At 46.1% G+C, this 21,454-nt stretch overlaps 1 protein-coding gene across 1 annotated transcript; it reads right to left on the reverse strand.

The window, feature by feature from the left end:
- Positions 1 to 206: 206 nt before the first annotated feature.
- LOC139393239 (calcium-independent phospholipase A2-gamma-like) lies at positions 207 to 21,402 on the reverse strand. Its single transcript, XM_071141708.1, has 9 exons — positions 21,334 to 21,402; positions 19,870 to 21,137; positions 18,647 to 18,796; positions 18,213 to 18,459; positions 17,372 to 17,543; positions 15,675 to 15,732; positions 14,948 to 15,142; positions 3,084 to 3,279; positions 207 to 998 (listed from the first exon to the last, which is right to left on the reverse strand). The coding sequence occupies exons 2-9, from the start codon at positions 20,911 to 20,913 to the stop codon at positions 724 to 726; spliced, it is 2,337 nt and encodes a 778-aa protein (XP_070997809.1). The 5' UTR covers positions 20,914 to 21,137; positions 21,334 to 21,402; the 3' UTR covers positions 207 to 723.
- Positions 21,403 to 21,454: the final 52 nt, after the last annotated feature.

The raw sequence follows: 21,454 nt of genomic DNA on the forward strand, positions 1-21,454 counted from the left end.
TTCAGAAACACTACAACAGATCATTCTGTACCACCTCTCACAGGTCAAAGGTAACAACATCCTGCCTGAGCAGCAGAAATTCAAATGGACCGCAGTCATATCACATGATCTGCAGTCATATCACATGATCTGCAGTCATATCACATGATCTGCAGTCATATCACATGATCTGCAGTCATATCACATGATCTGCAGTCATATCACATGATCTGCAGTCATATCACATGATCTGCAGTCATATCACATGATCTGCAGTCATATCACATGATCTGCAGTCATATCACATGATCTGCATCAAGAAGATATGGAGTCCAGAGGAGGCTGGTTGGAGGAGCTGTAGGAGGATGGGCTCATTGTAATGGCTGGAATGGAATCAATGGAACGGTACCAAACACATCAAACACATGGAAACCACGTTTGACTCAGTTCCATTTATTCCATTCCGACCATTACAATGAGCCTTTCCTCCTATAGATTCTTCCACCAGCCTCCACTGATGGAGTTATATCAAAGCACATGATGTTTATTTTCAAGTCTAAATGAGTTTCTCAGCAGCTACCGCCTGCAGTGCCTTTTGAACTTTAACCTCTGCAGGTCTCTTCCTACAGTTTGGAGATGAAGGGCCCTCGTACATGTCAGACCTTTACGGCTCCTATATTATCTTCATAATCAGTCTAAATGAGTGTCTCTCAGCCTGTCTGATCTTTCACCTCTAGACGTCCCCTACAGTTTGGATATGAAGGGCAAGCCCTCGTACATGTCGGCCTTCAGTTTGCACCATTCAGCCAGCCTCTGGATGGCGCTCTTCTCCAGAGCCAGCACCGACGCTGCCTTGTTCAGCTTGGCTTCGTTCCTCTCCAGGTAGCGAGTTCCTTCCTCCTGCAGGAAGGTCAGCCTCTCCGGGCGGCTCTCGTCCAATGGGATGTCCTCGCTCATGTAGGGGTTGAAACGAAAGTAAGTGTTGGGTGGAAGGAGGGCGTCCAGCATGATGTGGACCTCTGACGGAGAGAGAAGAGGTGAGAGAGGTTAGGTCATGTTGCTGGAGTACAGTTAAATCATTGTATATCTTGATAGCTATCATGTTGTTAGTGTAGCTAGTTGAGAGGAAGCAGCTGTCTGGGAGAAGGAGAGAACAAGACGTGGACTTCTGATGAAGGACACAAAGTTAGTCCATATGTGACTGGTTTATTATGACTTTCTACTTTATAGAGATCCATCAAGTTGTTCATAGTGCCATCACCCGCACACACTGACTAAACATCACTCAGACTGACCATCTACACAGGTAGGAATCAAGTTGTTCATAGTGCCATCACCCGCACACACTGACTAAACATCACTCAGACTGACCATCTACACAGGTAGGAATCAAGTTGTTCATAGTGCCATCACCCGCACACACTGACTAAACATCACTCAGACCATCTACACAGGTAGGAATCAAGTTGTTCATAATGCCATCACCCACACACACTGACTAAACATCACTCAGACCATCTACACAGGTAGGAATCAAGTTGTTCATAGTGCCATCACCCACACACACTGACTAAACATCACTCAGACCATCTACACAGGTAGGAATCAAGTTGTTCATAATGCCATCACCCACACACACTGACTAAACATCACTCAGACTGACCATCTACACAGGTAGGAATCAAGTTGTTCATAGTGCCATCACCCACACACACTGACTAAACATCACTCAGACCATCTACACAGGTAGGAATCAAGTTGTTCATAGTGCCATCACCCACACACACACTGACTAAACAGCACTCAGACCATCTACACAGGTAGGAATCAAGTTGTTCATAGTGCCATCACCCACACACACTGACTAAACATCACTCAGACCATCTACACAGGTAGGAATCAAGTTGTTCATAGTGCCATCACCCACACACACTGACTAAACATCACTCAGACTGACCATCTACACAGGTAGGAATCAGAGAGAGGTCAAGTACTGGGGAGCTGATGAATGAGAGGAATCAGAGAGAGGTCAAGCACTGGGGAGCTGATGAATGAGAGGAATCAGAGAGAGGTCAAGCACTGGGGAGCTGATGAATGAGAGGAATCAGAGAGAGTTCAAGTACTGGGGAGCTGATTAATGAGAGGAATCAGAGAGAGGTCAAGCACTGGGGAGCTGATGAACTTGATGTTCTGAGCTGTGTTGGTCAAAAGGAAATCATTGAAGGAGTGACTGAAATACAGCACGAGACAAAACAATGGTCCTCCAACTACCTACAGGGACTACATGCAGCGAATGAGTCTCTTAATGAGATGGACAGAAAACAATGGTCCTCCAACTACCTACAGGGACTACATGCAGCGAATGAGTCTCTTAATGAGATGCACAGAAAACAATGGTCCTCCAACTACCTACAGGGACTACATGCAGCGAATGAGTCTCTTAATGAGATGCACAGAAAACAATGGTCCTCCAACTACCTACAGGGACTACATGCAGCGAATGAGTCTCTTAATGAGATTCACAGAAAACAATGGTCCTCCAACTACCTACAGGACTACATGCAGCGAATGAGTCTCTTAATGAGATGCACAGAAAACAATGGTCTTCCAACTACCTACTGGGAATACATGCAGCGAATGAGTCTCTTAATGAGATTCACAGAAAACAATGGTCCTCCAACTACCTACTGGGAATACATGCAGCGAATGAGTCTCTTAATGAGATTCACAGAAAACAATGGTCCTCCAACTACCTACTGGGACTACATGCAGCGAATGAGTCACTTAATGAGATGCACAGAAAACAATGGTCCTCCAACTACCTACAGGACTACATGCAGCGAATGAGTCTCTTAATGAGATGCACAGAAAACAATGGTCCTCCAACTACCTACTGGGACTACATGCAGCGTCTGTTTTAGTGAAGCACATGTCTCTGACTGACTGGCTGACTGACTGACTGGCTGGCTGACAGCCTTTAATCTGATGTTAGAAATAACCTAATGTGGTTTCATCCCTGTCAAAGGACAGATGTGGCACACAAACTACACACACCAACTACACACAGTACACCACACACACTCCATGGTCCCTTGGTGACCCACCCTCTGTGTCGGTGGCACTGCTGATGACGTTGGTGATCTTGGCTTTGAGACTGGTGGAGGTGGTGTTGTTCTTGTTGACGGTCTCATAGCGACCCGTACCCAGGGAGACAACACACTGCACTGGGGTGTTGGGCCACAGCAGCTTACACTCATGGATGGCTAACGCTGTGGGGTTGTTGATGAGGAGACCACCATCCTGGAAACACACAGAGACAATCTGACTTCAGAAAAATACCACAAGGATTTTAGACGGACCGGTATGTTGTTAAAATGTTTACATATTTGTGCTTTACTCATCTCATATGTATATACTGTATTTTAGTCTACACCACTCCGACATGGCTCGTCCTAATATTTATATATTCCTTAATTCCATTATTTTACTTTTAGGTTTGTGTTTATTGTTAGATATTACTGCACTATTGGTGCTAGAAACACACGCATTTTGCTACACCTGCAATAACATTGCTAATGGGACCAATACAATTTGATTTGATTTAATGTCTGCTTTCTTATCTTGTATGTATAAGGTACATGACATTAAGCTTGGTAAATGTCTAATAATATTGAGGTAGAACACAGTAAATCACCACCATGTCCTAGTACATAATGCCTGAGGTAGAACACTGTAAACCACCATGTCCTAGTACATAATGTCTGAGGTAGAACACAGTAAATCACCACCATGTCCTAGTACATAATGTCTGAGGTAGAACACAGTAAATCACCACCATGTCCTAGTACATAATGTCTGAGGTAGAACACAGTAAATCATCACCATGTCCTAGTACATAATGTCTGAGGTAGAACACAGTAAATCACCATGTTCTAGTACATAATGTCTGAGGTAGAACACAGTAAATCACCATGTCCTAGTACATAATGCCTGAGGTAGAACACATTAAATCACCATGTCCTAGTACATAATGCCTGAGGTAGAACACAGTAAATCACCATGTCCTAGTACATAATGTCTGAGGTAGAACACAGTAAATCACCACCATGTCCTAGTACATAATGTCTGAGGTAGAACACAGTAAATCACCATGTCCTAGTATATAATGTCTGAGGTAGAACACAGTAAATCACCATGTCCTAGTACATAATGTCTGAGGTAGAACACAGTAAATCACCATGTCCTAGTACATAATGCCTGAGGTAGAACACAGTAAATCACCATGTCCTAGTACATAATGTCTGAGGTAGAACACAGTAAATCACCATGTCCTATAGTACATAATGTCTGAGGTAGAACACTGTAAATCACCATGTCCTATAGTACATAATGTCTGAGGTAGAACACAGTAAATCACCACCATGTCCTAGTACATAATGTCTGAGGTAGAACACAGTAAATCACCATGTCCTATAGTACATAATGTCTGAGGTAGAACACAGTAAATCACCACCATGTCCTAGTACATAATGTCTGAGGTAGAACACAGTATATCACCACCATGTCCTAGTACATAATGTCTGAGGTAGAACACAGTAAATCACCACCATGTCCTAGTACATAATGTCTGAGGTAGAACACAGTAAATCATCACCATGTCCTAGTACATAATGTCTGAGGTAGAACACAGTAAATCACCATGTTCTAGTACATAATGTCTGAGGTAGAACACAGTAAATCACCACCATGTCCTAGTACATAATGTCTGAGGTAGAACACAGTAAATCACCATGTCCTAGTACATAATGCCTGAGGTAGAACACATTAAATCACCATGTCCTAGTACATAATGCCTGAGGTAGAACACAGTAAATCACCATGTCCTAGTACATAATGTCTGAGGTAGAACACAGTAAATCACCACCATGTCCTAGTACATAATGTCTGAGGTAGAACACAGTAAATCACCATGTCCTAGTATATAATGTCTGAGGTAGAACACAGTAAATCACCATGTCCTAGTACATAATGCCTGAGGTAGAACACAGTAAATCACCATGTCCTAGTACATAATGTCTGAGGTAGAACACAGTAAATCACCATGTCCTATAGTACATAATGTCTGAGGTAGAACACAGTAAATCACCATGTCCTAGTACATAATGTCTGAGGTAGAACACAGTAAATCACCACCATGTCCTAGTACATAATGTCTGAGGTAGAACACTGTAAATCACCATGTCCTATAGTACATAATGTCTGAGGTAGAACACAGTAAATCACCATGTCCTATAGTACATAATGTCTGTCCCTGATCAATACTGCTCTGTATCTAAACACCAGGCCCTGATCAATACTGCTCTGTATCTAAACACCAGGCCCTGATCAATACTGCTCTGTATCTAAACACCAGGCCCTGATCAATACTGCTCTGCATATAAACACCAGGCCCTGATCAATGCTGCTCTGCATCTAAACACCAGGCCCTGATCAATGCTGCTCTGTATCTAAACACCAGGCCCTGATCAATACTGCTCTGTATCTAAACACCAGGCCCTGATCAATACTGCTCTGTATCTAAACACCAGGCCCTGATCAATACTGCTCTGTATCTAAACACCAGGCCCTGATCAATACTGCTCTGTATCTAAACACCAGGCCCTGATCAATGCTGCTCTGTATCTAAACACCAGGCCCTGATCAATACTGCTCTGTATCCAAACACCAGGCCCTGATCAATACTGCTCTGTATCTAAACACCAGGCCCTGATCAATACTGCTCTGTATCTAAACACCAGGCCCTGATCAATACTGCTCTGTATCTAAACACCAGGCCCTGATCAATACTGCTCTGTATCTAAACACCAGGCCCTGATCAATACTGCTCTGTATCTAAACACCAGGCCCTGATCAATACTGCTCTGTATCTAAACACCAGGCCCTGATCAATACTGCTCTGTATCTAAACACCAGGCCCTGATCAATACTGCTCTGTATCTAAACACCAGGCTCTGATCAATACTGCTCTGTATCTAAACACCAGGCCCTGATCAATGCTGCTCTGTATCTAAACACCAGGCCCTGATCAATGCTGCTCTGCATCTAAACACCAGTCCTGTTTAAGCTTCCTGACCTGGGACTACGAGGCTGTTCTACTGGCCCACCAAGCTTGTGGAAACACGTCCCTATCAACCCCTCCAGGGCTGGTGAGGAGTGGTACACAGTCTAATACATCCCAGAGATGAATAGACCAGACCAGAGTCTGCTTGCCTGTAGTGTGATAGTGGTCTGAATAACAAGGAGTTAAACGTATGGTAGAAATGTCTTTCTGACCAGCCCAACAAAAGGGAAACAGTGTATTACCCGTACAGGGTAGGATAGCTCAATTACCTCAATGTTGTACAATCACCTCAACAGAGTCGGTGCTCCACAGTAGAAAGAGGCTTTGATACGGTGCAATTAATTATTCAAGTCTCATTTCCAGAAGCAGTTGTGAATGTCAGCGGCTGCAGACAGACAAGATTGGCCAGACACAGAGGGTAAGTAAGGGCTCTCTCTCTCTCTCTCACACACACACACACACTTACTTGAGAGTGTGTGTGTCAGGCTACTCTATGTGCTCCAGACACTAGCTGAGCAGTGACCTCGTCTTGGCAAAGCCAGGTTTAGTCTTTTTAAGTTATGTCTTCCCTCTCTCCCTCTTAGCTACCCTCTCCAAGTCCACTTATTCTTGGACTTCATCCACTAAGTCTGCATCCAAAATGGCACCCTATTTCCTATATAGTGCACTACTTCTGAGAGCCCTATGGGCCCTGGTAATAAGTAATGCACTACGTAGGGAATAGGGTGTAGTTTGGAACGCACACTGGGTGAAGGGTTTTCTAACTGGGCTGTTTGGATAGGATTAAACTGCTAAAACAATGATCTACTCATGGTGAACTGTGGGAGAGAGTGTGGCTCACAATAAGGCCTTGACCCTTGCTGACTGCAGGTCAAAGGTCGTTTCCACTCTGTGGGGGTCAGAGCTACAACAGCTCTCTGGGCTAAGCCTCTCTCTCAACAACCTCACTGGCTTCTCACTACAGAAACACTGAAGAGAAACAAGACAATGAGTCTCCAGTGTTGCCATGGCGTTATGTTCAGCACTGCCTCTTCTAAAAACACTGAAGGAATTGGAATAAGGAAGTGGGCCCTGACTTACATGAAAGTCTCACTATTTGGGCTTTCAAACTAGAGGAAATGTCACAGTCAACAGTGATAGTGAACATATTACAAGACAATTCTCAGTGCTAACTTGTTTTTTTTTAATCAGGTGATTATTTTTTGTTCCTCAGGCTCTTGAGACCTGTTAACCAACAAGCCAATGTGATTCTCCTGTTGTGCATCATCGTGACTAAGCAGAGATTTCATGGCACCTTAATGCATCTGGACACTTCGCTGCAGGCCTCATGATTAAACACTGAACTAGCCAAATAAAACCTTGCCTGGCTGCAATTAAACTGTGACCAGATCACTGGTCTTTATGTTATCATGATGCAGTATGTCCCTGGTACAGTGTGACCAGATCACTGGTCTTTATGTTATCATGATGCAGTATGTCCCTGGTACAGTGTGACCAGATCACTGGTCTTTATGTTATCATGATGCAGTATGTCCCTGGCAAACTAACATGCTGAAGGTAACAAGTTGTGAAGGAAGTTCTGTGGAACCACAGTTCAGTGCCTCTGTCAAAATAACAACCAAGCTTTGTTCTGGTACCTTCTTAGAGTTAGAGGACTCTAGATGGATAAAACCTGTGTTGGCATGGCCATTGCGGGCTTCCACAATTTTAAAGAAGTCTGGGTGGGACTTCCTATGGGTTAAGGAAGGATCACATTATTCCATCCGGGTCATCAGGAGGGACCAGCGAATGAATTATACCGATGAGCAAACACTAGGTGGGCACATTTTCAGTTTGTTTGCTAAATCATAGATGTAGTAGAAGAAGAAAATGGACTGCTTCAAAATGGAGATGGCCTCGATGGCGCTGCCTGTGCACTCACTGACACCACAATAACACATATATAAAGATCTCTCTATCCATGTGGGAGACAGAGAGAGAGAGAGAGACAGACACAGACAGAGACTTAGAGAGAGAGAGAGAGACAGAGACAGAGAGAGAGACAGACAGAGAGAGAAAATATGTTGACAAGGGAGAGCAAACACAGGATGTCTGAATGTCTAGGAAGTTTGAGAGAATGTTGATATTGACTGACTATAGTTCCAGCCACACACTTACAGAGAGAGAACACTATTGGCCCTCCCTGTTTATTTATTTCTTTGTTAGTTATACCTGTTAGTAGAGGTCGACCGATTAATCGGAATGGCCGATTTCAAGTTTTCATAACAATCGGAAATCGGTATTTTTGGGCGCCGATTTGCCGAATTTTTAAAATATATTTTTTTACACCTTTATTTAACTAGACAAGTCAGTTAAGAACACATTCTTATTTTCAATGACGGCCTAGGAATGGTGGGTTAACTGCCTCGTTCAGGGGCAGAAAGACAGATTTTCACCTTGTCAGCTCGGGGAATCCAATCTTGCAACCTTACAGTTAACTAGTCCAACGCAATAACGACCTGCCTCTCTCTCGTTGCACTCCACAAGGAGACTGTTACGCAAATGCAGTAAGCCAAGGTAAGTTGCTAGCTAGCATTAAACTTATCTTATAAAAAACAATCAATCATAATCACTAGTTAACTACACATGGTTGATGATATTACTAGATATTATTTAGCTTGTCCTGTGTTGCATATAATCTGACTGAGCATACAAGCATACAAGTATCTGACTGAGCGGTGGTAGGCAGAAGCAGGCACGTAAACATTCATTCAAACAGCACTTTCGTGCGTTTTGCCAGCAGCTCTTCGTTGTGCGTCAAGCATTGCACTCTTTATGACTTCAAGCATATCAACTAAACTAAACTAAACTAAAAAAACGATTAAATTCTCATGTTTTCAACAAGGAAATTGGAATTGGAATTTCAGTTTACTTATACAAAGAAAAAGGCAATGTCATAATTTCACAAGTAAGATAATTTGGCCATGAGCTTGGAATGAAATTCCCATTACAACAGCAGGTCATTTATCTAGCTATAACAAACAAACCTGCTCATTTAAATCCCCATAACAGCAGGTCATTTAGCTATAACAAACAAACCTGCTCATTTAAATCCCCATAACAGCAGCTCATTTAGCTAGCTATAACAAACAAACCTGCTCATTTAAATCCCCATAACAGCAGGCTCATTTAAATCCCCATAACAGCAGCTCATTTAGCTAGCTATAACAAACAAACCTGCTCATTTAAATCCCCATAACAGCAGGTCATTTAGCTAGCTATAACAAACAAACCTGCTCATTTAAATCCCCATAACAGCAGCTCATTTAGCTAGCTATAACAAACAAACCTGCTCATTTAAATCCCCATAACAGCAGGTAATATATCTAGCTATAACAAACAAACCTGCTCATTTAAATCCTCATAACAGCAGGTCATTTAGCTAGCTATAACAAACAAACCTGCTCATTTAAATCCCCATAACAGCAGGTCATTTAGCTAGCTATAACAAACAAACCTGCTCATTTAAATCCTCATAACAGCAGGTAATATATCTAGCTATAACAAACAAACCTGCTCATTTAAATCCAGCCTGAGAGTCCCTGACTGAGGCTTCTCAGCTTCTCTTCATGCATGATATCCTAACACAACACTAGCACAAAATGGATGTACTGGCTCTAGTCTCATTGTTTAGCTGTGTCCAGATGGGCAGATGACCGGGACTGGGAGGGAGGACATGTTGCATTCAGCTGAGGCAGAAGAGATCACATTTTCTGTCCCATTTCCTCTTGAACACTGGGGAGGTCGAACTGGGAGCCACGCTCTGCTCATCTCCCCTCTAGACTCTGGGTGTCCCACAAATAGCACCCTATTCCCTATGTAGTGCACTACTATAGGGTTATGGTCAAAAGTACTGCACTATATAGAGAAAGGGGTGGCATTTGGGACGTATCCTCTCTGTCAGTGTATTTATGATGGAACAACATTCATGCCAGTAAAACAAACACCAATGAACTAAACTGCAGCACATAGCCGAGCCAGACTAGCTACATGTTTAAATATACCAGATCACTGTGTATTAGTTCACCATGACTCTACTATAGAACCAGTACTATACAACCCAGCCAGACTAGCTACATGTTTAAATATACCAGATCACTGTGTATTAGTTCACCATGACTCTACTATAGAACCAGTACTATACAACCCAGCCAGACTAGCTACATGTTTAAATATACCAGATCACTGTGTATTAGTTCACCATGACTCTACTATAGAACCAGTACTATACAACCATAGCAGGTGGTGTTGTCAGCCCAACACATCACCGGGGGCTCACTGCCTGCCCCCCAGGACATCTACAGCACCGGTGTCACATGAAGGACAAGAAGATCCTCAAGGACCTCAGCCACCCGAGCCACGGCCTGTTCACCCCGCTAACACCTAGAAGATCCTCAAGGACCTCAGCCACCCGAGCCACGGCCTGTTCACCCTGCTAACACCTAGAAGATCATCAAGGACCTCAGCCACCCGAGCCACAACCTGTTCACCCCGCTAACACCTAGAAGATCATCAAGGACCTCAGACACCCGAGCCACGGCCTGTTCACCCCGCTAACATCTAGAAGATCATCAGGGACCTCAGCCACCAGAGCCACGGCCTGTTCACCCCGCTAACATCTAGAAGATCATCAAGGACCTCAGCCACCGGAGCCACGGCCTGTTCACCCCGCTAACATCTAGAAGATCATCAAGGACCTCAGCCACCGGAGCCACGGCCTGTTCACCCCGCTAACATCTAGAAGATCATCAAGGACCTCAGCCACCAGAGCCACGGCCTGTTCACCCCGCTAACATCTAGAAGATCATCAAGGACCTCAGCCACCCGAGCCACGGCCTGTTCACCCCGCTAACACCTAGAAGATGATCCATCTTTACAGAACACGGAACACTATTCTGATTCCAGATGATCCATCCTTACAGAACACGGAACACTATTCTGATTCCAGATGATCCATCCTTACAGAACACGGAACACTATTCTGATTCCAGATGATCAATCCTTACAGAACACGGAACACTATTCTGATTCCAGATGATCCATCCTTACAGAACACGGAACACTATTCTGATTCCAGATGATCCATCCTTACAGAACACGGAGCACTATTCTGATTCCAGATGATCAACCCTTACAGAACACGGAACACTATTCTGATTCCAGATGATCAACCCTTACAGAACACGGAACACTCAACATGCTCTAACTTTTTCTCCATCTTCATTAGGAAGTTGTTTTCTTTACCATTTGATGGCTGTGGTGCCAATTTGTCATGTCATTTGAAAGGGCTGTTTCTCAGCTTTCAAAATATGTACCATGTTTTCATATACGGTTTGACACCAGCAAATGTAGCTGGTTAATGCATGCAGAGGTCCTGGTCTGAGTACATCTCAGAGCAGTTAGCTGGTTAATGCATGCAGAGGTCCTGGTCTGAGTACATCTCAGAGCAGTTAGCTGGTTAATGCATGCAGAGGTCCTGGTCTGAGTACATCTCAGAGCAGTTAGCTGGTGTTCTAAAGCCTAGTGTTTCCATTCCCCTTTAAAACACAGATTTTTTATGGACGGGCTGGTGGGCGTCTCCATCCGGACTGACTGAGAGCAGAGGGAGTTCAGCTGTCAACTGGTTTCTCAGCCAAGAGCTAAAGCTGCTACTTGCATGTTAATACACACACACACACACACACACACACACACACACACAATACATGAAACAGAACATAAAGGGATTAGTGATAAGAGTCTATTGACTATGTAATAGCATATTAGTTAGGCCAGTCCACTGGGTATGTAGCATTGTCAGAGAAGGGACAGGGAGCTAAAGGGACATTATGGATAATGAAAGCACTGTGTCATGAAATGGACTTCCCCTTATCAAAATGTTGAAGCAGGAAGTTCAATGATTAAAAGGAGGTTCATCCAAGATAACAGCCAAGTCTCGTGACGAGCTAAGGATTCAAATGATTCCTGGCACATTAAAATGACCAAATATGTCCATTGATCAGTAGAGAAAACTCCAAAAACAACCCAGCTCTCTGAAGAGGCGAGTCAAGAGCTGTGGACTTTGAATACATCTCTAGTCTACACTCTCCTCTTTGGTCTGTTGTGAAGCTTTTGAGACAAGGGAAACAGGGCCAAAAACACAGTGGCACACAGTAAATAAAGCACGTCACCAAATCATCCATCTCTCTCCACACACACAGATCTCACACCGACTAATCCTGTGGCGTGTGCGTGCGGTGCGTGTTTAAATATCAATAAATGATTGGAGTGTGTGTGGCAGGGCACTGTGCTCCTTTGTGAATGCCTGATCAAAGGGACTGTGGGGCAGGCAGGCAGCTACCTCTCCTTTCAGACTCTGGGTAAAGGTTAAAGAGCGGCTGTCTAAGGGCTCTGCCCAGATGGAGGGAGGCCCAAACCCACTTGGTCGGGTAGATAGAATATTCACTGGTTGCCATGGAGATTTCTAAGGCTCTGAGAAGAGAGCTTGCTTTGCACTTAGCTCTGACTTCCTACTTCCTGAAACAAACTAACATCCAGGAAATAGCTTTTGATCTCTGACGTAGGTGTACAGTCTACAACCAAACAAAACTAAAGCAGGTCAACGAAGTGGCATCCAAATTACACAGGTCAAATACCATTTTGTTTACCTAGAAAATAGACAAACAAACAGGCTGTTGAGGTACAACCTGACAGAGGGTTGGCTAGACATCAGATATTCTCTTTCATCAAGAGTCACTGTCCTGCCATTCCCCTACAGACAGCAGCCCCTACAGGAACCCTTCTCCATCACAGGGGGGCTCAGTCTTTGATATGCGTGTTTGAAGTGAGAGTGAGTGAGAGTTCTGTTCATAAACACAAACAGACCCCACAGAGCCCCAGGACAGCAACACAAACAGACCCCACAGAGCCCCAGGACAGCAACACAAACAGACCCCACAGAGCCCCAGGACAGCAACACAATTAGACCCCACAGAGCCCCAGGACAGCAACACAATTAGACCCCACAGAGCCCCAGGACAGCAACACAATTAGACCCCACAGAGCCCCAGGACAGCAACACAATTAGACCCCACAGAGCCCCAGGACAGCAACACAATTAGACCCCACAGAGCCCCAGGACAGCAACACAATTAGACCCCACAGAGCCCCAGGACAGCAACACAATTAGACCCCACAGAGCCCCAGGACAGCAACACAATTAGACCCCACAGAGCCCCAGGACAGCAACACAATTAGACCCCACAGAGCCCCAGGACAGCAACACAATTAGACCCCACAGAGCCCCAGGACAGCAACACAATTAGACCCCACAGAGCCCCAGGACAGCAACACAATTAGACCCCACAGAGCCCCAGGACAGCAACACAATTAGACCCCACAGAGCCCCAGGACAGCAACACAATTAGACCCCACAGAGCCCCAGGACAGCAACACAATTAGACCCCACAGAGCCCCAGGACAGCAACACAATTAGACCCAACCACATCATGAGAAAACAAAAATATCATTTTTTCCAATGTGTCAAGTTACAACAAAAAAAACAGTGAGCATAGCCTTGCTATTGAGAAAGGCCGCCGTAGGCAGACATGGCTCTCAAGAGAAGACAGGCTATGTGCCCACTGCCCACAAAATGAGGTGGTACCATTGTAAATATAACCCATATTTATTTATTTTCCATTTTGTACTTTAACTATTTTCACATCGTTACAACACTGTATATAGACAAATGTCTTTATTATTTGGAACTTGAGTGTAATTTTAACTGTTCATTTTTTATTGTTTATTTCACTTTGGTTTATTATCTACTTCACTTGCTTTGACGATGTTAACATATGTTTCCCATGACAATGAGGCCCCTCAAATTTGAATTGAATTGAAATGGAACAGAGAGAGAGAGGCTCTACATTTACTCTCTGGATCTCCAGCTGAGAGAACGGGCTAATTTAACACACAGAAACACACACTACGGCCCTACAGTTAATGGCCTCAGGCCTCGGAGAGGACTATCAGGAAGTGTACTGAAAGTGTATTGATTTGCGAGAAGTGTTGGGTAAATGAGTGACAGTCAGAGAGAGATCATAGAGACAGAGAGACAAAGAAAGAGGGGTAATAGAGAAAGAGATAGGCTGAGGTAGATAAACAGAGAGAGAGAGAGGTTGAGGTAGATAAACAGAGAGAGAGAGAGAGAGGTTGAGGTAGATAAACAGAGAGAGGGGTAGATACAGAGAGAGAGAGGTAGATAAACAGAGAAAGAGAGAGAGATTGAGGTAGATAAACAGAGAGAGGTTGAGGTAGATAAACAGAGAGAGGTTGAGGTAGATAAACAGAGAGAGAGAGAGGTAGATAAACAGAGAGAGGTTGAGGTAGATAAACAGAGAGAGAAAGAGGTTGAGGTAGATAAACAGAGAGAGGCTGAGGTAGAAACAGAGAGAGGCTGAGGTAGAAACAGAGAGAGGCTGAGGTAGATAAACAGAGAGAGGCTGAGGTAGATAAACAGAGAGAGGCTGAGGTAGATAAACAGAGAGAGGTTGATGTAGATAAACAGAGAGAAAGAGAGAGAGGTTGAGGTAGATAAACAGAGAAAGAGAGAGAGGTTGAGGTAGATAAACAGAGAGAGGCTGAGGTAGATAAACAGAGAGAGGCTGAGGTAGATAAACAGAGAGAGGCTGAGGTAGAAACAGAGAGAAAGAGAGAGGTTGAGGTAGATAAACAGAGAGAGGTTGAGGTAGATAAACAGAGAGAGGCTGAGGTAGATAAACAGAGAGAGAGTACTAAAGCTACACATACAGAGATAGATGAATTGGTTACCTGGTGCAGGTCTTTTCCCAGTGTATACTCCTGGAAGTACCCTGGGGCGGCGGAGGAGGCTCTGATGGCCTGCCACATCTTGTGTTTACAGTCTCCTATGTAGTGGGACCTGACCCCTGGTAGCATGCTGTAGTTCCTGAACACATAGGCCTTCAGAGGCAGACCCCTGTTCACTATGGTGCTCACTGCTGACACCTAGAGGAGGAACAGAGGCATGAACTAAATGAAGACGTGTTCATGAGAGAAGAGATGGGTTGGTTGTTTAGCAACAAAACCAACGTGCACAACAGACGGGTTGGCTTAGATTGTTAACAACATGTAAAGTATATTTAGTCTCCAATGTTTATTGTGCAAATGTATTTATGTTTTCAATGAGCACTTGTTGTCTCTTAAATGCACCGTTACAGTTGTTGATTAGCTAGCTAGCGGATTTTAGCCCCATTAGCATTGACATGACATGAGTCAAAACCCCTCAAAACAAGACATGGTGTCAAGAACAAGACACAATGAGACTAAACGAGCAACCTAGGACTCCCTACATGGCAGCTTCTTGTCGTTGTTGCTATGTGACCGTCCAGGCTCATAACAACGCAGGCCATCCAGCCGTACCGATGCGTACGTATCATTTTGGTGACTCGTCCGCCTACCCGTCGATATGGACTTGATTAAGTCTTTGTTCCCTGTGTAAGTGTATGGTTGTTCAAGGGATGTATAAATCAAACCTAACCTTTGGGCATTTTGGATCCCGGGCTGTCTCCACCATGAGGCCTTCTCCCATTCTCTCCCTGTTACACACAAAACATTCACCACTTCATTATCAAATCAGACAAAATTATACTGTAAATTTACATGCTCCAAAATAAGAACATGATTTTCATAGGTCAGACTACACTGTCAACATATTTTACCACTGACATGACAGTAAACTAGACGGAGCAGCAGGGTACTGACATGACAGTATACTAGACGGAGCAGCAGGGAACTGACATGACAGTATCCTAGACGGAGCAGCAGGGTACTGACATGACAGTATACTAGACGGAGCAGCAGGGTACTGACATGACAGTATACTAGACGGAGCAGCAGGGAACTGACATGACAGTATCCTAGACGGAGCAGCAGGGTACTGACATGACAGTATCCTAGACGGAGCAGCAGGGTACTGACATGACAGTATACTAGACGGAGCAGCAGGGTACTGACATGACAGTATACTAGACGGAGCAGCAGGGTACTGACATGACAGTATCCTAGACGGAGCAGCAGGGTACTGACATGACAGTATACTAGACGGAGCAGCAGGGTACTGACATGACAGTATACTAGACGGAGCAGCAGGGTACTGACATGACAGTATACTAGACGGAGCAGCAGGGTACTGACATGACAGTATCCTAGATGGAGCAGCAGGGTACTGACATGACAGTATACTAGATGGAGCAGCAGGGTACTGACATGACAGTATCCTAGACGGAGCAGCAGGGTACTGACATGACAGTATACTAGACGGAGCAGCAGGGTACTGACATGACAGTATACTAGACGGAGCAGCAGGGTACTGACATGACAGTATCCTAGACGGAGCAGCAGGGTACTGACATGACAGTATACTAGACGGAGCAGCAGGGTACTGACATGACAGTATACTAGACGGAGCAGCAGGGAACTGACATGACAGTATCCTAGACGGAGCAGCAGGGAACTGACATGACAGTATACTAGACGGAGAAGCAGGGTACTGACATGACAGTATACTAGACGGAGCAGCAGGGTACTGACATGACAGTATACTAGACGGAGCAGCAGGGTACTGACATGACAGTATACTAGACGGAGCAGCAGGGTACTGACATGACAGTATCCTAGATGGAGCAGCAGGGTACTGACATGACAGTATCCTAGACGGAGCAGCAAGGTACTGACATGACAGTATACTAGACGGAGAAGCAGGGTACTGACATGACAGTATCCTAGACGGAGCAGCAGGGTACTGACATGACAGTATCCTAGATGGAGCAGCAGGGTACTGACATGACAGTATACTAGACGGAGCAGCAGGGTACTGACATGACAGTATCCTAGATGGAGCAGCAGGGTACTGACATGACAGGGTACTGACATGACAGTATCCTAGACGGAGCAGCAGGGTACTGACATGACAGGGTACTGACATGACAGTATACTAGACGGAGCAGCAAGGTACTGACATGACAGTATCCTAGTCGGAGCAGCAGGGTACTGACATCACAGTATACTAGACGGAGCAGCAGGGTACTGACATGACAGTATCCTAGACGGAGCAGCAGGGTACTGACATGACAGGGTACTGACATGACAGGGTACTGACATGACAGTATACTAGACGGAGCAGCAGGGTACTGACATGACAGTATACTAGGCGGAGCAGCAGGGTACTGTACTCACTTGAGGATGTTCTCCCAGATCTGGCTGTCGTAGAAGGCGTGGCTCCAGCCCATCTTGACGGTTCCCACGATGACGTTCTGTTTGAACACATCAGAACCCAGCTTCCTGTAGAGTTCCTCACAATCATCCAGAGGAATCTGGAACACCCCCAACATGAAGGCCAGGATGGCACCTGCGGGATAGGGGTTCATCGTGTTAAGATGCCACGTGCCAAACAGGACTTTCAGATTTATAAAAAAGTATTATCCTCCACAATGTTGTGATATCCAATTGGTAGTTACAGTCTTGTCCCATCGCTGCAACTCCCGTACAGAGGGAGAGGCGAAGGTTGAGAGCCATGCATCCTCCAAAACACAACCTCGCCAAGCCATACTGCCTCTTGACACACAGCTCGCTTAACCCGGAAGCCAGCCGAACCAACGTGTCAGAGGAAACACCATACAGCTGGCGACCGTGTCAGAGTACATGCGCCAGGCCCACCACAGGAGTCGCTAGGGTTTGCGCCAGGCCCAAACCCTCCCCTAACCCGGACGATGCTGGGACAATTGTGCGTCGCCTCATGGGTCTCCCGGTCGCAGCCGGTCTGTGATGACGCCTCAAGCGCTGCGCCACTCGGGAGGCCCTGACTTTTTGATTTTAAGACTGGACTGAAAAGTGCCTTTCATTAAACACAAGTGACTGGGTTCTCAGACATAAATGAAACCTAGTCTTGGCCTAAAAAGAATGCTCAATGGATTATGTTCTCAGGACTAGGCCTGATCTGTGTCTGGGAAACCAGCCCTAGTAGTGTGGACCGATATCATGTTGTAGAAAATACAGGGAGCTTGGTGAAACAGCCTACCTGTGCTGACCCCACAGATGTAGTCAAACAGCTGGTAGATGGGTTTGCCTGTCAGTGTCTGCAGTTTGTGTAGGGTCTGCAGGGCTACCAGTCCCCTGGTCCCCCCTCCATCGATGGCCAGGATCCGTATACCCTGGCCCTTCACAGGGTCTGTGTATCCCACCAGGGCCAGGGCCTCTCTCACTGCAGCCTGGAGCCGGGGGTCTCTGGTCTGCCTCAGACGCAACAGGCACGGGATCACCCTCTCCTGAGGGGGGGGGGGGTTCACTTCAGCAAATTCACACACTTCTACATGTACCCATCTTAGTTGAATGCACTGATTAGAAGTTGGTCTATCAGAGCTTCTGCTACATGACTAAAATATGAATGTAAATACACCCACAGTATATCTACAAGGACTGAAGTTTACATTGTCTACAAAAACAGCCCCACACCTTGACGGCCACGCCGCGTGTCTCAGGGTACTCCAGAAGATGCAGGCTAAGCTCCTCCACACGGCTGGTGTGGACATTCATGTCTGTGGCTTTCTGGATGCCCTGCACCAAGGCTCTGGTCCTGTTGTCCATACTCACCCGGGCTATGATCTGGGATGGGAGGGCACAGAACATACCCAGGATCCTTTTTAAAAATGTAGATCAAAATGAGATATAAGGTAATCATTGTGTGTAATGTTTTCCCTCTGTCCTAGATCATTGAACATGAACTTCAAACCGACAGGGGGTAAGACACTTCAAACCGACAGGGGGTAAGACGCTTCAAACCGACAGGGGGTAAGACGCTTCAAACCGACAGGGGGTAAGACGCTTCAAACCGACAGGGGGTAAGACGCTTCAAACCGACAGGGGGTAAGACGCTTCAAACCGACAGGGGGTAAGACGCTTCAAACCGACAGGGGGTAAGACGCTTCAAACCGACAGGGGGTAAGACGCTTCAAACCGACAGGGGGTAAGACGCTTCAAACCGACAGGGGGTAAGACGCTTCAAACCGACAGGGGGTAAGACGCTTCAAACCGACAGGGGGTAAGACGCTTCAAACCGACAGGGGGTAAGACGCTTCAAACCGACAGGGGGTAAGACGCTTCAAACCGACAGGGGGTAAGACGCTTCAAACCGACAGGGGGTAAGACGCTTCAAACCGACAGGGGGTAAGACGCTTCAAACCGACAGGGGGTAAGACACTTCAAACCGACAGGGGGTAAGACACTTCAAACCGACAGGGGGTAAGACACTTCAAACCGACAGGGGGTAAGACACTTCAAACCGACAGGGGGTAAGACACTTCAAACCGACAGGGGGTAAGACACTTCAAACCGACAGGGGGTAAGACACTTCAAACCGACAGGGGGTAAGACACTTCAAACCGACAGGGGGTAAGACACTTCAAACCGACAGGGGGTAAGACACTTCAAACCGACAGGGGGTAAGACACTTCAAACCGACAGGGGGTAAGACACTTCAAACCGACAGGGGGTAAGACACTTCAAACCGACAGGGGGTAAGACACTTCAAACCGACAGGGTAAGACACTTCAAACCGACAGGGTAAGACACTTCAAACCGACAGGGTAAGACACTTCAAACCGACAGGGTATTAAAAGTTCATTTTAATTAATTCACATGGCAGAGAATCATTAATTTATATGAATCAGTTTCAGTACCTTCTCTCTCTGGCTCAGCAGTAGTTTCTTGGCCCCCTCTTTAGCATTCTTCTTCTGCTCCTCAGTCTCCATCTTCTCTCCAGGCTTCCTCACAGCCTCCTCCGTGGTCTTCTCTTCAACTGCTGCTGTGACACTCTTGGGGTCAGCTCTGAACTTACTAGGTACCAAGGGTGCTATATAGCTGCCAAAGAATGCCTGAACATTGGGACGAGGGTCAGACAGATACTGCCCAAACCCACCTTTTTTAGAGGGTGTTAGGGTGGGGGTAGGGGTGTAGGTGACTGGGTCAGAGGAAGTACTATCTGTGGCAGGGCTCTCTCGGGTGGGAACACCCGAGGTTGGGCTAACCTCCTCCAGGGGAGGAGTCGGTTGTGGGGTAGCTGCCTTGCCCTGGATAGCCTTGGTCTCAGCTGCCACAGGTACTGAAACGGGGATGTGGTCCCCGCTCTTAGTACTCTGATAGCGTAGACTGAGAGCAGGCTTGGAGGACGTGGATGCTTGAGCATTGTCATTTAGATGGTGAGGCTTCTTGTCATCTCCTGTTGATAGACTACTACAACTCCCAAAGTAGTCGTTGACGTGTTGAGACAGGGTGCTGTATGTCTCGTCCATATTGGTGGACAGGGCCTCTGGTTGGAACAGCTGTAACGTCTGCTTGGCAATGGCTGACGAGGAGCTAGCGGTGGATATAGCCACTGATGCGGCGGAGTTAGCCACTGACGCAGCGAGGCTCTGTTTGGGCTTGACGTTGGCCATGAATGGTTTCTCTAAAGGCTGAAGTGGCTGATTCTCCTTCCCCTCCTCTCCATTGTTCTGGTCCTGTCCTACTGTCTGATCCTGTTCTGGTGGCTTCATGTCTATTGCAGCAGCTGAAGGGTCACTAGCTGCCGGGGTTGGAGATGGAGTCAGAGGCTCCGCTTCGGACAGTACCTTCTCTGCATGGGCGGCTGTGGCACTGGGCTTAAGGCGGGAGATCTTGGAGAGGAGGTCGCTGCCACTTACTGCTTTAGTAACAGTGTTGAGCGTGCTCCTGATCCGCGACATGCGTCAGCTCACACCAGAGACAGGAGAGAGTTAAAATGATTTGACTGGACTACAGCCTTGCTTGTGCCAGTGCTGATATGGGAATAGGCCTTGATGGGTCATCTCCTTCGCTTGTGTGGTCTGTGTTCAGTTAGGACAACCTCTGGAGACTGGGTCAGTCAGGACAACCTCTGGAGACTGGGTCAGTCAGGACAACCTCTGGAGACTGGGTCAGTCAGGACAACCTCTGGAGACTGGGTCAGTCAGGACAACCTCTGGAGACTGGGTCAGTCAGGAAAACCTCTGGAGACTGGGTCAGTCAGGAAAACCTCTGGAGACTGGGTCAGTCAGGACAACCTCTGGAGACTGGGTCAGTCAGGACAACCTCTGGAGACTGGGTCAGTCAGGACCATCTCTGGAGACTGGGTCAGTCAGGACAACCTCTGGAGACTGGGTCAGTCAGGACAACCTCTGGAGACTGGGTCAGTCCTCTTGGCTCTGGTCCAGCATAGGTCATCTAGGAATGAAGCTGCCTCCTAGAATATAAGAGAAAGAAAGCTAA

The sequence above is a fragment of the Oncorhynchus clarkii genome, chromosome 33 (assembly GCF_045791955.1).
Source record: "Oncorhynchus clarkii lewisi isolate Uvic-CL-2024 chromosome 33, UVic_Ocla_1.0, whole genome shotgun sequence".
Lineage (NCBI taxonomy): Eukaryota > Metazoa > Chordata > Actinopteri > Salmoniformes > Salmonidae > Oncorhynchus > Oncorhynchus clarkii.

Excerpts from the sequence above, each read along its gene's own strand:
- LOC139393239 (XM_071141708.1), bottom strand. The coding sequence starts at position 20,913 with ATGTCGCGGATCAGGAGCACGCTCAACACTGTTACTAAAGCAGTAAGT. Across the intron at positions 18,460-18,646 it reads CACGCGGCGTGGCCGTCAAG|GAGAGGGTGATCCCGTGCCT; the intron begins GTGTGGGGCTGT and ends CCCCCCCCTCAG. Across the intron at positions 15,733-17,371 it reads ATCTGGGAGAACATCCTCAA|GGAGAGAATGGGAGAAGGCC; the intron begins GTGAGTACAGTA and ends TGTGTGTAACAG.